General features: G+C 44.9%; 1 protein-coding gene across 1 annotated transcript in view; it reads right to left on the bottom strand.

The window, feature by feature from the left end:
* The window catches only part of plxnb3 (plexin B3), a 99,011-nt gene that overhangs the window by 39,479 nt on the left and 46,216 nt on the right, over window positions 1-13,316 (bottom strand). The window contains exons 6-23 of the mRNA XM_047373956.1: window positions 7,241-7,369; window positions 7,014-7,114; window positions 6,568-6,700; window positions 5,700-5,859; window positions 5,523-5,631; window positions 4,466-4,574; window positions 4,264-4,380; window positions 3,863-3,976; window positions 3,698-3,788; window positions 3,183-3,352; window positions 2,957-3,108; window positions 2,740-2,845; window positions 2,420-2,556; window positions 2,011-2,187; window positions 1,766-1,931; window positions 1,557-1,688; window positions 1,316-1,420; window positions 1,079-1,240 (exon numbers count right to left, since the gene is read on the bottom strand). Coding sequence (XP_047229912.1) covers window positions 1,079-1,240; window positions 1,316-1,420; window positions 1,557-1,688; window positions 1,766-1,931; window positions 2,011-2,187; window positions 2,420-2,556; window positions 2,740-2,845; window positions 2,957-3,108; window positions 3,183-3,352; window positions 3,698-3,788; window positions 3,863-3,976; window positions 4,264-4,380; window positions 4,466-4,574; window positions 5,523-5,631; window positions 5,700-5,859; window positions 6,568-6,700; window positions 7,014-7,114; window positions 7,241-7,369 — 2,370 coding nt within the window. The remainder of the gene's footprint in view (window positions 1-1,078; window positions 1,241-1,315; window positions 1,421-1,556; window positions 1,689-1,765; window positions 1,932-2,010; window positions 2,188-2,419; window positions 2,557-2,739; window positions 2,846-2,956; window positions 3,109-3,182; window positions 3,353-3,697; window positions 3,789-3,862; window positions 3,977-4,263; window positions 4,381-4,465; window positions 4,575-5,522; window positions 5,632-5,699; window positions 5,860-6,567; window positions 6,701-7,013; window positions 7,115-7,240; window positions 7,370-13,316) is intronic.

The following is a 13,316-nucleotide window of genomic DNA, read 5'->3' on the forward strand; positions in this document are numbered from 1 at the left end:
AACATAAAAATATTTCAAAAAGCACATTATATTTTTTATTTATATTGTAACAGTAAGCCAAAATATGACTTAGCTAATCATGCTGAACTCAAACAGCACACAAGCCCATGAGGGGGACTTGTGAGTAAAACATTTGCCCCACAGATGGGTGCCCACAGGGGGCACAGCAATTGTTGTGAAGGTAGGGCACACGGTGGTCTAACATCCAGGCTCTGTTTAGGTTCTGCACTGTCGGCCCCACATTGAGCCGTTACATGGGCCCACATGTGGAATGCCCATTATGGCCCTACTTGGAGCCCAATGGGCTCAGGATGAGCAGCGCACCGTTTGGGCAACCCTATATTGTGGCCACTATTCAATGACGGTGGCTTGTCTGTAGTAAAATCTATGGGACGATCTTCCGGATCAATCATCAAATCCTAAGCTACCGACTAGAGGACAACTAAATATTTGGTTACTGCATTTCCAGCAGATACCTAGTCAGCTAACAATATGGCTGCATGACTTGGGTTTGCAAAGGTGCGTCTATATAAAGCACAACACTGCTGGAACAATTCAATGTGGACAGATGACACCAAGGCAAGGATGACTGTTTATAATATACAACAGATTGATTGAAGAAAATCACACAGGATATCGGGACAAACACTTCATACCAACTGTCAAGGAAGACGGTGGAGGGCTGATGACATGGACTTGTTTTACAGCCACATGACCTGAGCACCTCGCAATCACTGAGTGGACCATGAACCCAATCTGTATACTAGTTTCTCTGGAGTCCATCTGTCCAGCAGCTTAAGCTTGGTCCAAACTGGGTCATCAACAGAACAATGATCCTAAACACAGCAGCAGATCTAAAACAGGATGTCAAAATGTTGTGGTGGGACCTTCAGAAAACTGTGCAGGAACATCTATGAACAAAAGCAAGACTGGAACAAAGACAGGACCAACATTCCTGCACCACTATATGAGAGACTGATCAGGTCAGACAGAATTATTACTGCTGCTGAAGGAGGTTGTTCAAGCTGCTGGATCAGGGGTGTACTTAGTTTTTCTCATCAATCTTGGTTGACGTTACCTTTAGACTTGGCAGCTCACTGCTGCCATCCACACTCAGAGGCTGAATCTCAGGGGGTTCGCAGTACAGGTGAGTTCTGTCCAGAGTTTTCACCTCACAGTCTTGTTCTCCAAGCCGAGCATGGACTTCATCCTTGGACATAGCTCTGGTCAGGTCCTGACCCTGAGAGATGCCATGACATCAGGATATGAGACCCCCTGTTGTGTCCATAGGATCATTCTGTGAGAGTTTCTGTACCTCTACAGCGATCACTCCACCAGGTTTGAAGCGGTACGGAGCATCTGGAGCTTCTCGGTTTAGAGAGAAGAGCTGAGGATTTGGATAATATGTGAAGCTCTTACCCTGATGGACAGAGACAGAAGAACAGGTTACATCATCAGACAGAGGAGGGGCAGTTTCTAATGCATTCAGTAGTCTGTGTTTTCTGCCCAGAGCTTCACTGCATCGGTGACAAGAAGACAGATGAACATGAAGGTACCTCGATGCTGTCATAGTGGACCCTGACGTTGTCGAGCTGAAACCAGACCCCTTTCACTCTGACCTCTGGACTCACTGCAGGGGTCCAACATGTGATCTCAGAGGACGACCGGACAGAGCAGCGCTCAGACACCTGAGAGACGGCAGGAGGGCAGACAGGTGAGAACAGGTAAATCAGGTTCATGTCTCTGATTGGTTGATTCTTCTCACCGTTGTCATTGTCCCATTAAAGACCAAACGCTGCTTGGCAGTCAGGAGAGCCAATCGTCTTCTCCGCTTCACTCTCTGAACCTCCAGAGGCTCCACCCACACAAATATAGCTGGCTCCTGCACCACGTCCAGGTTCCTGCCCGTCACCTTGATGACACGCCCTCCTCTGAGGACAGGAAGTCAGACCCTTATTAGGAAGTAAGGTCAGAAGACTAGATTGTTGGTGCTCAGTGATTGGGCCTTACGCATAGAAGCTCTCTGCAGGTGTAGCCTTGGTGATAACGGGGTCGTCCAGATAATGAAAGGTAAGGTCAGGACCAGTCCGTTCAGCTTTACCAAAGAAAACCTGAACTGGAACTGCACTAGTCCGATTAGTAGAACTGGTCTTGCACACAAACCGGGAATCAGTCACCTCATTCAAACTTTGAGGACACAGGAGACAAGGAGACAGGGACGGATATTAGGAGAGGAGGCGGGAATACGTGTCAAGCTGAACTGATACAAGCAGGAGAACCAGAGTAACCAGGGAAGAACTATCAGCACCAGTAGACCCAAGTCAGTGCTACCAGCTGCAGTAGAAGTGGGGCAGTGCTATCAGTGGCAGCAGAACCAGTGCAGTAGTATAAGATGCAGTAGAACTGTAGCAGTACTCACATGTAGCACGGCTGCTGGCCCAGAAAGGCAGTCAGGTCTGATGTTTGTCCGGTCAGCAGCTGTCGTCCTTTGATGGTCAGCTTGGTTCCTCCAGAAATTGGGCCTTTATCTGGAACCAGACTGGTGAGCTGAGGGTCCTATGGAGATACCAAAACAGCAGAACTTTGGTTCATTTCAAATGGGTCCACGGGCCTTTGAAAATTGTTTTCTTGGATCTAAATAAACTGAGTTGCAGAGGTCAGAACCAGCAGGTCGCTGTGAGCTCTGTTGGACTGGGTGCCTGCAGGGGTCAGATTAAGCATCTGGAGTTGAAGTCTTACCTGATAGGTGAACATCTGTGTTGACCGGCCAGGTGGAGATGTTCTCATGGTAACCTCGACAGGCCCAACTCTGTTCTTCCCACTGCGCTGCAGCTCACACACCACCCTATCACAGGTGAACAGGCAGGTAAACACAGGTGAACCAGTAAGCAGGCAGGTACCCGTTACCTTTAGTTTCAGTGTGTCTTTAATTGTGCTGTTAGTTCAGGCGAGTTACCTTGTGGAGATCCGGTATCCTTCAGGCTGGGCTACACACGGGACGTCTGCCACCTTAACTCTGCCCACCACGTCCTGGTACCTGGTGCCCAGGTTGGACCCTGTGATTGTTACCAAGACTCCACCCTCCAAAGGCCCAGACACAGGAAGCACCTGCAGACAGATAGGTTGTGTGTTTCCATGGTAACAGGACTTCTTCAGACACACAGCCTGATGGGAGGACTCACCTGTGTGATCTGAGGAGGTGGACAGGTGTCTGTGGGTAAACTAGAACATGATTGGCTGTAAACACAGCTGGGGGCGGGACTTCCGGGACACCACACACAGCCGTACTCCTCAGGCACCGCCCTGCACTGTGAGCAATCTGATTGGCCAGCTGAGCAGTCATAAAGGTGAACTGATGAGAAACAGAAAAAATTATCAACATGTTTGGAATCTCTGTCAGGTCCATTACTGTGGACACAGAGGTTCTGTTACTGTGCTAAAACTGGACTCTGAATGTCTGTTCAGTGTGTTGGAACTAGACACCAAAGGCCCATTACACTGCTGAAACTGGACTCTGAGGTTCTGGTACTCTGATGAAAGCTGAATGTGGTAAAATGAACCAGTTTTAATAAATTAGGTTTCTATATGTGGAGAAGTAAAAATGATGGAACCACATTGTAACTTGAAACCCAGGTAAATATGTTCTGATGCTACATGTGTCTCACACACTCTGGGGTCGAACAGTTGAGTTTCTTACGTCTGAGTCCAGGTGATGCATCGATGCGTCTCTGTCCTCTGCGCAGGTAGACGGCAGCAGAATACTGCAGCTGACTGAGGCCATACTGAAACTAACGACCCAAAATCCAGCATCAGCAACATGAAAACTGTGGGAACAACTTCAGAAGGCAGGTGTGTGTGCTACCTGGTGAGAGCTGCAGGTGAAGATGTTTGTTTTGTCCTCGGTTTTCTCCACAGCAGCTGTCAGGTTAAACTGCACCTCTTCAATTTCAACAACACACACGTACTGAGCTTCATCCTGAACAGAGGGAACACAGATTCAGGGAGTCGTGAGTCACACCAAAGATTTTCAACCAGTGTGTGAAGCGTTAACACTGTCAAAGAGTCAACCACCAATCAGACAGATCCATCTCATGAAGCAGACACATCTGTGTCTTTTGAGATGATTAAATCTGAAGTGAAGATGCTGTGGAGATCACTCGTACAGAAACTGAATCTCATCTTAAAGACGCTGAAGATTTACCCACTGTGGAGCTCAGTGGGTTATATTTAGTTCAGATCTAAAAATTATGAACGCAGTCTCACCATGTAGACGTCCAGGTTTCGACCTTCCAGCACAATAGTGGTGTTCAGCCCCATGGGTACTAATGTGGAACTTCTGAGAGAGACGACCAGAGGGCAGGAACTCGGACCAGGAGAATCCTACAGAGATAAAGATAGGATGAAAGTCAGGCAGACAGAAGGACAGACAGAGAAAGACAGACAGGTAGACAAACAGCCATCTCACTTTCTGGTTCAGGATGAGGTTCTTGCTAGGGCAGCTATGGTTGTGGGTGCAGAGTTGATCCAGAGGACACCAGTTACACCTCCAGAAGGAGCTGACACACGCCAGACACCTAAAACACAGATACACAATCATATCATTATCACCACACTTACGGTCATCATCATCACATTTATCATCACCATCATTATCATCATCATCATACTAATCATCACATTTATCATCACCATCATTATCATCATCACACTAATCATCATCATCACATTTATCATCACCATCATTATCATCATCATCACACTAATCATCATCATCATCACACTAATCATCATCACCATCACAGTAATCATCATCATCATCACACTAATCATCATCACCATCACACTAATCATCATCATCATCACACTAATCATCATCATCATCACACTAATCATCATCATCACATTTATCATCACACTAATCATCATCATCATCACACTAATCATCATCATCACATTTATCATCATCATCACATTTATCATCATCATTATCATCATCATCACACTAATCATCATCATCACATTTATCATCATCATCATTTCATCATCATCATCATCACACTAATCATCATCACCATCACAGTAATCATCATCATCATCACATTTATCATCATCATCATCACACTAATCATCACCATCACACTAATCATCATCATCATCACACTAATCATCATCATCACATTTATCATCATCATCATTTCATCATCATCATCATCACACTAATCATCATCATCACATTTATCATCATCATCATTATCATCATCACCATCACACTAATCATCATCATCATCACACTAATCATCATCATCACATTTATCATCACCATCATTATCATCATCATCACACTAATCCTCATCATCATCCCATTTATCATCACCATCATTATCATCATCACACTAATCATCATCATCATCACACTAATCATTATGACGATAATCTTCATCACATTTATCATCATCATCACAATTATCATCATTATCTTCTCTGGTCTATGCCTGCTGCTGTGGAAGGTACTGGACTCTTACTGGGAACTCTGGTTCAGTCGGCTAATGGCTCCACAGTCGTAGAAGGTCATGTTTCCAGATGTGATGGTCACGTCGCCAAACATCACTGACACGGGCAGAATCATGTGATCTGCAGGGACAGAGATCATTTAGCAGCAGTACAAACACTGAGGAATTTTGCAGACATCGTTAACTCACCACTTCCTGATGGCATGGGTGGAAGGAGCTTGGGTGCAGGAGACTGACAGGTAAGATTTGTTCCCATGACAATGGCTGGCTGAGGAGGGAGGTTCTCGAAGACACAAGAAAGAGACTCTGTCGCCCTGAGGACAGGCAGCTGGAGGACTGACAGGGTTACCTTGGAGACAAAGAGTTAAAGAGTTCTGGTTCTGGATCAATCTGTGTGGGGCTATCCCATGCTGCTTTCACAAAACTCTTTGCCATCTTTGTGTATTTTGGTTAAAGACTCATGAGGACTAAAGAGGATTAAACACCTCCCACCGAGCGAGGTAGTCACAGCCCCACATCAGCTGACATAAAATAATGAATAAAGCCAAGGCGGCTTTGTGTGTCGAGGGAATGATTTAATGGTGCCCATGGTATGGGCGACCAGCCAGCCGCATTATTTAAAAACATAAACATAACTCAGAAATAATTTCTGACAAGAAGAGCAAGAAGCTCAGATATTTAATTTGTATTTTTAAAGTTTTCTTAGCCAGCAACAGAACCACTACACTGAGGTTGTATGCTGGTACTGTTTTGAAAAGAATGGTAGAGCAAGACGTCTGTAAATATAATCTATCTTCGGACATCAGTGCCGGACTGCCGTCTTCATTTCTGAAAGCTCACAGCTATGCGGGATATCGCCGTCTCCTCTTGTTATTTCCGAGAGGCCATGAGCACCCTCAGAACCAGGAAACTGGACCAGCTCTGAAACTTGCAGTCTGAACAGGATGCAGTCAGAACCAGAACTTTGGTCTTACATTACAAGCTCCACCCTCAAGACCAAATAGCTCACGATAGTACGATAGAATACCAGTCCAATCTTTCCAATGCCCTGCATTACCTGAGTCTGCTCCTCTCTGCTCTGATTGGCTGGCTGCAGGCTCTGCACTGTGACACACTGGTTGGTCAGTTCAAAGCTCCACAACCAATGGTTGGCCAGCGGGTGATGCTCACACTCATGTTTGCGGGAACACCTGGACATTATAAAGACAAAATAAAGGATCTATAGCTGCAACAGTATGCAGTTCCTCTGATATCCACTAGATGGTGTTAACAGACCCTTATGGACCAAGAACAAGTTGAAAGACAGACAAACTGCAAACAACACGCCAGAGACAGATGAGCTACCACTGAAAGACAGCTGACAGACAGGTGAGGGACAGGGAAAGGCAGATAAAGGACAGGTAATGAAAAACTAAAGACAGGTCAGGGACATGTGTGAGACAGGTGCTAGATGGGATGAACAGAGTGGTGGACAAGTGAAAGAAAGGTAATTGACAAACTTACCTTCCCTCCAGGACACACCAGCCACAGTATGCGTCTCTGATGGACAGACAGGACTGACAGTCTGTCTGTCTCTCACAGGACGACACAGGAACCTTTGACACCTGAGACAAAGACAGGAATCAGAATTTGTGAATGGACAGGGAGAAGCCAGAAAATCAAGAACAGCAGGGGAAGAACACAGGATAGTGGAGAGACAGCAGATGTCAGGATGGAGGAGTGTCTCTCACCCGGTCGTTGGTTAAAACATAAACATGCTGTTGGCTCTCGTCCAATAGGAGATCAGCACTGATCGCTCCACTCCTGTCCACCAACACGCTGCCATACAGGTCACCAGACCAATCAGAGCGCACCAACACCTGCGTCACATCAAAACACGTGAGATTTTAGTCCAGGTGTGAGAGAGTAATCACAGTGAGACCTCAACCCCTCAACGGTTCTACCTGCTCACAGGTGTATGGGTTCCAGTAAGGATCAAAAAGAGTTGGCAAAGTTCACGGAGTTTTTACTTTAAAAAAAGATTTAAAGAAAGAAATTTATTTAGGAACCAAGAACAGAATCTGCTTATTTTGGTGAAACAGAAACAGACGGAAACCAGAAGAAAGATCCCATATTTCCAGATAAAAACCTGAAGTGATCCACCTGAAAGCTCTAAAATCACTTCAGTCATCACTCCTGCTCTTCACCAGCTTCTTCTTTACCAGCTTCTTGACATTAAACTTTTGTTTCCCACTTTGAAGGTCAAATTACTCGTTGGCATCTTCATTTCATCTTACTGCTGCTGATTACAGTCTGGTTACACTGAGCGCCGCCCTCCATCGGCCCCGCCATCCCTTCCTCCTATCATACTCTGACCTGCTCAGATGGCGGATCAGCTTCCTGATCACCCATGTCAGCACAGAGCATTCATGCCTTTGTGGAAGGTTTTCACCAGCTTCCATGTTTGGTTCCTGTAGATCATTCGATTAAAAGATGCATATAGACAAAGGGCTGGTTGTCATGACAAGGTTATACGTCATACAAGCCTGCGAAATTATTGGTCAGTATTGTGTTGCCCAGATAAATGAGTCTGTGTTCGTCTGCTTTATTCTAATGTTACCATTGATCAGTACTTTCATGGTGATAGACGACTTTTCACCTGTGGGTGTTTTTCTCAGCCATTCTGTGCTACTAACCTGAGCGTTTACTGTGGGAGGAATTTCACTGGTTTTTGACTAGAATATTGCGGACTTGTTCCTTTGTGTGAGCAGCAGAATATGTTGTTTTTGTTTCTGCTGAACATCACAACAAGCCTGCCAAGAAAAGAGCTCACATCCTGCTCCACATGGCTGGACCAGAAGCACTTTTTTGTGAAGATAGAGCAGAGGAGTCGGAAAAGAAACTAGAGTCTCTGAAACAGAACTTCCATATTGCTAACCTCCTAGCTACAGAACAAAGGAGAGACAAAGGTTTCTTTCCAGAAATCAGAGACATGGAGAGACTACAGACTCTTTTATCAGCAACCTAAAGAAGCTAACAGATGTAGCTTAGTTAGAGGAAGATTTCATCTGTAACAGAATTATATAAAAACCCCAAGCAAACAGACAACTAGCTAACGTTATACTACTACTGCCAAGGGCTGCACAATATATCATGAATATATGGTCGTGGCAGATTCAGTGGTTGTAATATTCATACCACAAAGGACTGTTTGAAGTGCAGTAATTGCTGTCTTAATATATTCCAGGTGTTATGAACTCAATATAATATTTAGCCAGTTGGACAGTCTCACGGCAGAACATGATCACAGCGGACAGTAACGACATTACCCAGAAGGTTAAAGGTCACAGAGAGATAGAAGCAGGGTTGAAAATAGAGAGGAAAGTAGAACATAGGCAGATATAACACCTGATATTATCATTGCTCCTTTATTGCTTCCTGTCTTAGTTTTTCACTGTGTTCTTCTTTAGCTCCTGGTCTGGTTCCCATATTGGTTTTTGTTTTGGTTCAACAGTTTCTCCTAAAACCCTTCAGACATGATCAGAAACTAAATTCACAGGTCGGGGACAGTCCGAGTGTCACACCTGTGCATGTACAGGTCCTTCTCAAAATATTAGCATATTGTGATAAAGTTAATTATTTTCCATAATGTCATGATGAAAATTTAACATTCATATATTTTAGATTCATTGCACACTAACTGAAATATTTCAGGTCTTTTATTGTCTTAATACGGATGATTTTGGCATACAGCTCATGAAAACCCAAAATTCCTATCTCACAAAATTAGCATATTTCATCCGACCAATAAAAGAAAAGTGTTTTTAATACAAAAAACATCAACCTTCAAATAATCATGTACAGTTATGCACTCAATACATGGTCGGGAATCCTTTTGCAGAAATGACTGCTTCAATGCGGCGTGGCATGGAGGCAATCAGCCTGTGGCACTGCTGAGGTCTTATGGAGGCCCAGGATGCTTCGATAGCAGCCTTTAGCTCATCCAGTGTTGGGTCTTGAGTCTCTCAACGTTCTCTTCACAATATCCCACAGATTCTCTATGGGGTTCAGGTCAGGAGAGTTGGCAGGCCAATTGAGCACAGTGATACCATGGTCAGTAAACCATTTACCAGTGGTTTTGGCACTGTGAGCAGGTGCTAGGTCGTGCTGAAAAATGAAATCTTCATCTCCATAAAGCTTTTCAGCAGATGGAAGCATGACGTGCTCCAAAATCTCCTGATAGCTAGCTGCATTGACCCTGCCCTTGATAAAACACAGTGGACCAACACCAGCAGCTGACACAGCACCCCAGACCATCACTGACTGTGGGTACTTGACACTGGACTTCTGGCATTTTGGCATTTCCTTCTCCCCAGTCTTCCTCCAGACTCTGGCACCTTGATTTCCGAATGACATGCAAAATTTGCTTTCATCCGAAAAACAGTCCAGTGCTGCTTCTCTGTAGCTCAGGTCAGCCGCTTCTGCCGCTGTTTCTGGTTCAAAAGTGGCTTGACCTGGGGAATGCGGCACCTGTAGCCCATTTCCTGCACACGCCTGTGCACGGTGGCTCTGGATGTTTCTACTCCAGACTCAGTCCACTGCTTCCGCAGGTCCCCCAAGGTCTGGAATCGGCCCTTCTCCACAATCTTCCTCAGGGTCCGGTCACCTCTTCTCGTTGTGCAGCGTTTTCTGCCACACTTTTTCCTTCGCACAGACTTCCCACTGAGGTGCCTTGATACAGCACTCTGGGAACAGCCTATTTGTTCAGAAATGTCTTTCTGTGTCTTACCCTCTTGCTTGAGGGTGTCAATAGTGGCCTTCTGGACAGCAGTCAGGTCGGCAGTCTTACCCATGATTGGGGTTTTGAGTGATGAACCAGGCTGGGAGTTTTAAAGGCCTCAGGAATCTTTTGCAGGTGTTTAGAGTTAACTCGTTGATTCAGATGATTAGGTTCATAGCTCGTTTAGAGACCCTTTTAATGATATGCTAATTTTGTGAGATAGGAATTTTGGCTTTTCATGAGCTGTATGCCAAAATCATCTGTATTAAGACAATAAAAGACCTGAAATATTTCAGTTAGTGTGCAATGAATCTAAAATATATGAATGTTAAATTTTCATCATTACATTATGGAAAATAATGAACTTTATCACAATATGCTAATATTTTGAGAAGGACCTGTATGCTGATTGGTTGTTGGTCTATAGATGAACTCAGGGTAATAATCCCGGCTGAAACATTATCTTTGTCTACGTGTGTGAGTATGTGTACGCATGTATAACATTGTGTGGATCAATCCCTGACGGTACACCACCATTGTCTAGTTTGATTAAGTATAAATGTGGAGAATCAAAGCTGAGGGCTCATTAAAAAACACGTTAGGGTCGTCCTGCATCACCATTACCCATAATCCAGCTGGGACAACAATAACCAATCAGCAACTTCAGTCTGAGCATGCTCCCACCAGAGTGCCCCCCCAACTCCCCCGAAGCTGAACACCTGTTCAACACACACACACACACACACACACACACAGAGGTTACAGAGCAGCCTGTAATAGGCTCCTCACGGTGTGTGTGTGTGTGTGTGTGTGTGTGTGTGTGTGTGTGTGTCTGAGAGAGAGGTGGGGGGGTCAGATGTACCTTCAGGACCTGTTGTCAGGGTTCTAATCAGACTGATTGATCCAATCAGAGATTGTTAGGTGTGTTTCTCACATGAATCCCTGATGAACCCCAGGCGTGGTTCCAAGAAACTGAAGAAGATCTGAACCGCAACCCTCTGACTAAATAGGACCACTGATCCATTAACTCACTGATTCCCTGGTCCAAAGATCTAGGCTCAGTTTGTAGATCTTTCCACTTTTGCAGGAATTCCTGGATTAAAAAACTGCCACCAGGTGATAATGTCAGTAGATGCACCTGCTGTGGTTCTGATGTTCTCATGTAGTGGAAGAACAGATCCAAACAATATTCATACAAGGAATGAACACCACAACCAAAGCCCTGATGAGTTCTGTCAAACTGTATGAAGTTCTTAAAGGATCATAGTTGTCTGCTGGTTCTGAACCGAACAGCAAGATCTCACCATGAACCAGAATGGGAGGAACAGGATAATAAGACTAACTGACCTCTGCAGTTAGGCTGCTGGAGGACATACTGACCACTTTCTCCAACTACTCTCTAATCATGCCTCATTTGCCGTTACTGCTTCCAAAAACTTGATGTTCTCTCTTAACAAAATCTCACAAGATGTTTCTGTGTAGCTGTGACAGCTTCGGCTGAGATAACCTTTTACTTTTTCTTTAATATAGAAAGCTGCTCTTCTTCCTGTTAAAACAGGAGTTTTTACTTTATATTGTCTTTTATCCACCTGTCCTGTCTTGGCATTTCAGGCATGCCATAAGGAGAGGCTGGTTGCATCCATAAGTCAAAAATGCATCTGCTGGGATGTGGCACTGGTGGTGCTGGGGGTTAAGTGCCCGACCTATGTACAGAGGCTTTAGTCCTCGATGCGGCCGTCCCAGGTTTGAGTCCAGGCCCCGGCGACATTTGCCGCTTGTCTTCCCCCTCTCTCCACCCCCATTTCTGGTCTGCCTACGCTACAAAATACTAGAAAAATAAAGGCCACTAGTGCCGCAAAAAATCTTCAAAAGACTGCATCTGCCATCAAAGTACACAGACCACATTGCTGTAATAGCAACCTGTGTTTATACGACCCTCCACCATTTGGATTATTTGTATGACAAACACAAGGTACCACCTCAGAGCAGCCATAGGTCAACACAGAGGTAGGTTGGCAGTGATGCACAGGATCAGCTGCCCCCAGGCCAAAGAGGCACATGAAGAAATGGGCACCTAACCTCCTGACCCAGTACCATGGGCATTTCCTCCAGTGCAGGCCAAGCCTGGAACCCAGGGACCTCAGTGTCTCCTGGCTTGTGTGGCCAGGAGTCCGCAGAAGCCGTCAGCAGCAACACCGCCCAGCACAAAGCAGGAGAGAACCCTACTCTCTTGGGTGACCAGGAAGAATGGATTCCAACTAGAGCCTGTTTGGTCTCTTCTACCCACAGCTAGCCAAATACATCCAGTAGAGCCACCAACTGGTAAACGACCAGCTGGCACGTGGTCTGAGCCTCCACACCAGTAACACCATGCCAAGAGGGGTTGCCCTCCCCTATGGTACCACAGAAGTCCCTGAGGCCATCCCCACACCTCCAGCCCCATTGAACCAGCATGGGCACATGGGCAGCTTCCCAACTGGCCCTTGCTTGCCTATACCAACAAAGTGGAGATCGTAGCTAGGGACCTCTGGCCCCCCATTTCTTTTATACTGTCGCTACATGCTTGTTCAGGGTGAGTGAATGCTCCAAAGTCAGTTGCTCGATAGAACCGTCTGGGTCTCTTAAATAGAAAACATTTCACCAATTTGCATAATAAACTGAACTTAACTATAATAGTGGGTAATAAAACAGTTACAGCATTTGATCAAGAAACAGAAAATGATAACAATGATAAAGATTGGCTTTAAATTCAATAAGACAGAAAATACATGTATGTGGCTCCACCATCATTTAAACAGAAGAGAGGGGAACCCATAGTTTGACATTATTTGCATTCTTTTATCCTTGTACTAAAATATATTTGCACTCTTAAACATTCATGGAAATGGATTTGAACGTCAACCTGCTGCTAGATTAGAAAGTCACATTTTTCATTTGTTTACTGGTAATCCACAATGTCTAACAGTTCATTTTGAAATAAATGATATCTTGGAAGCTGGTTTTATAATTTTAAACTGAGGCGACTGTGGAAAGAGTAGCTGTTTTGC

This window comes from Girardinichthys multiradiatus, chromosome 1 (assembly GCF_021462225.1).
Source record: "Girardinichthys multiradiatus isolate DD_20200921_A chromosome 1, DD_fGirMul_XY1, whole genome shotgun sequence".
Lineage (NCBI taxonomy): Eukaryota > Metazoa > Chordata > Actinopteri > Cyprinodontiformes > Goodeidae > Girardinichthys > Girardinichthys multiradiatus.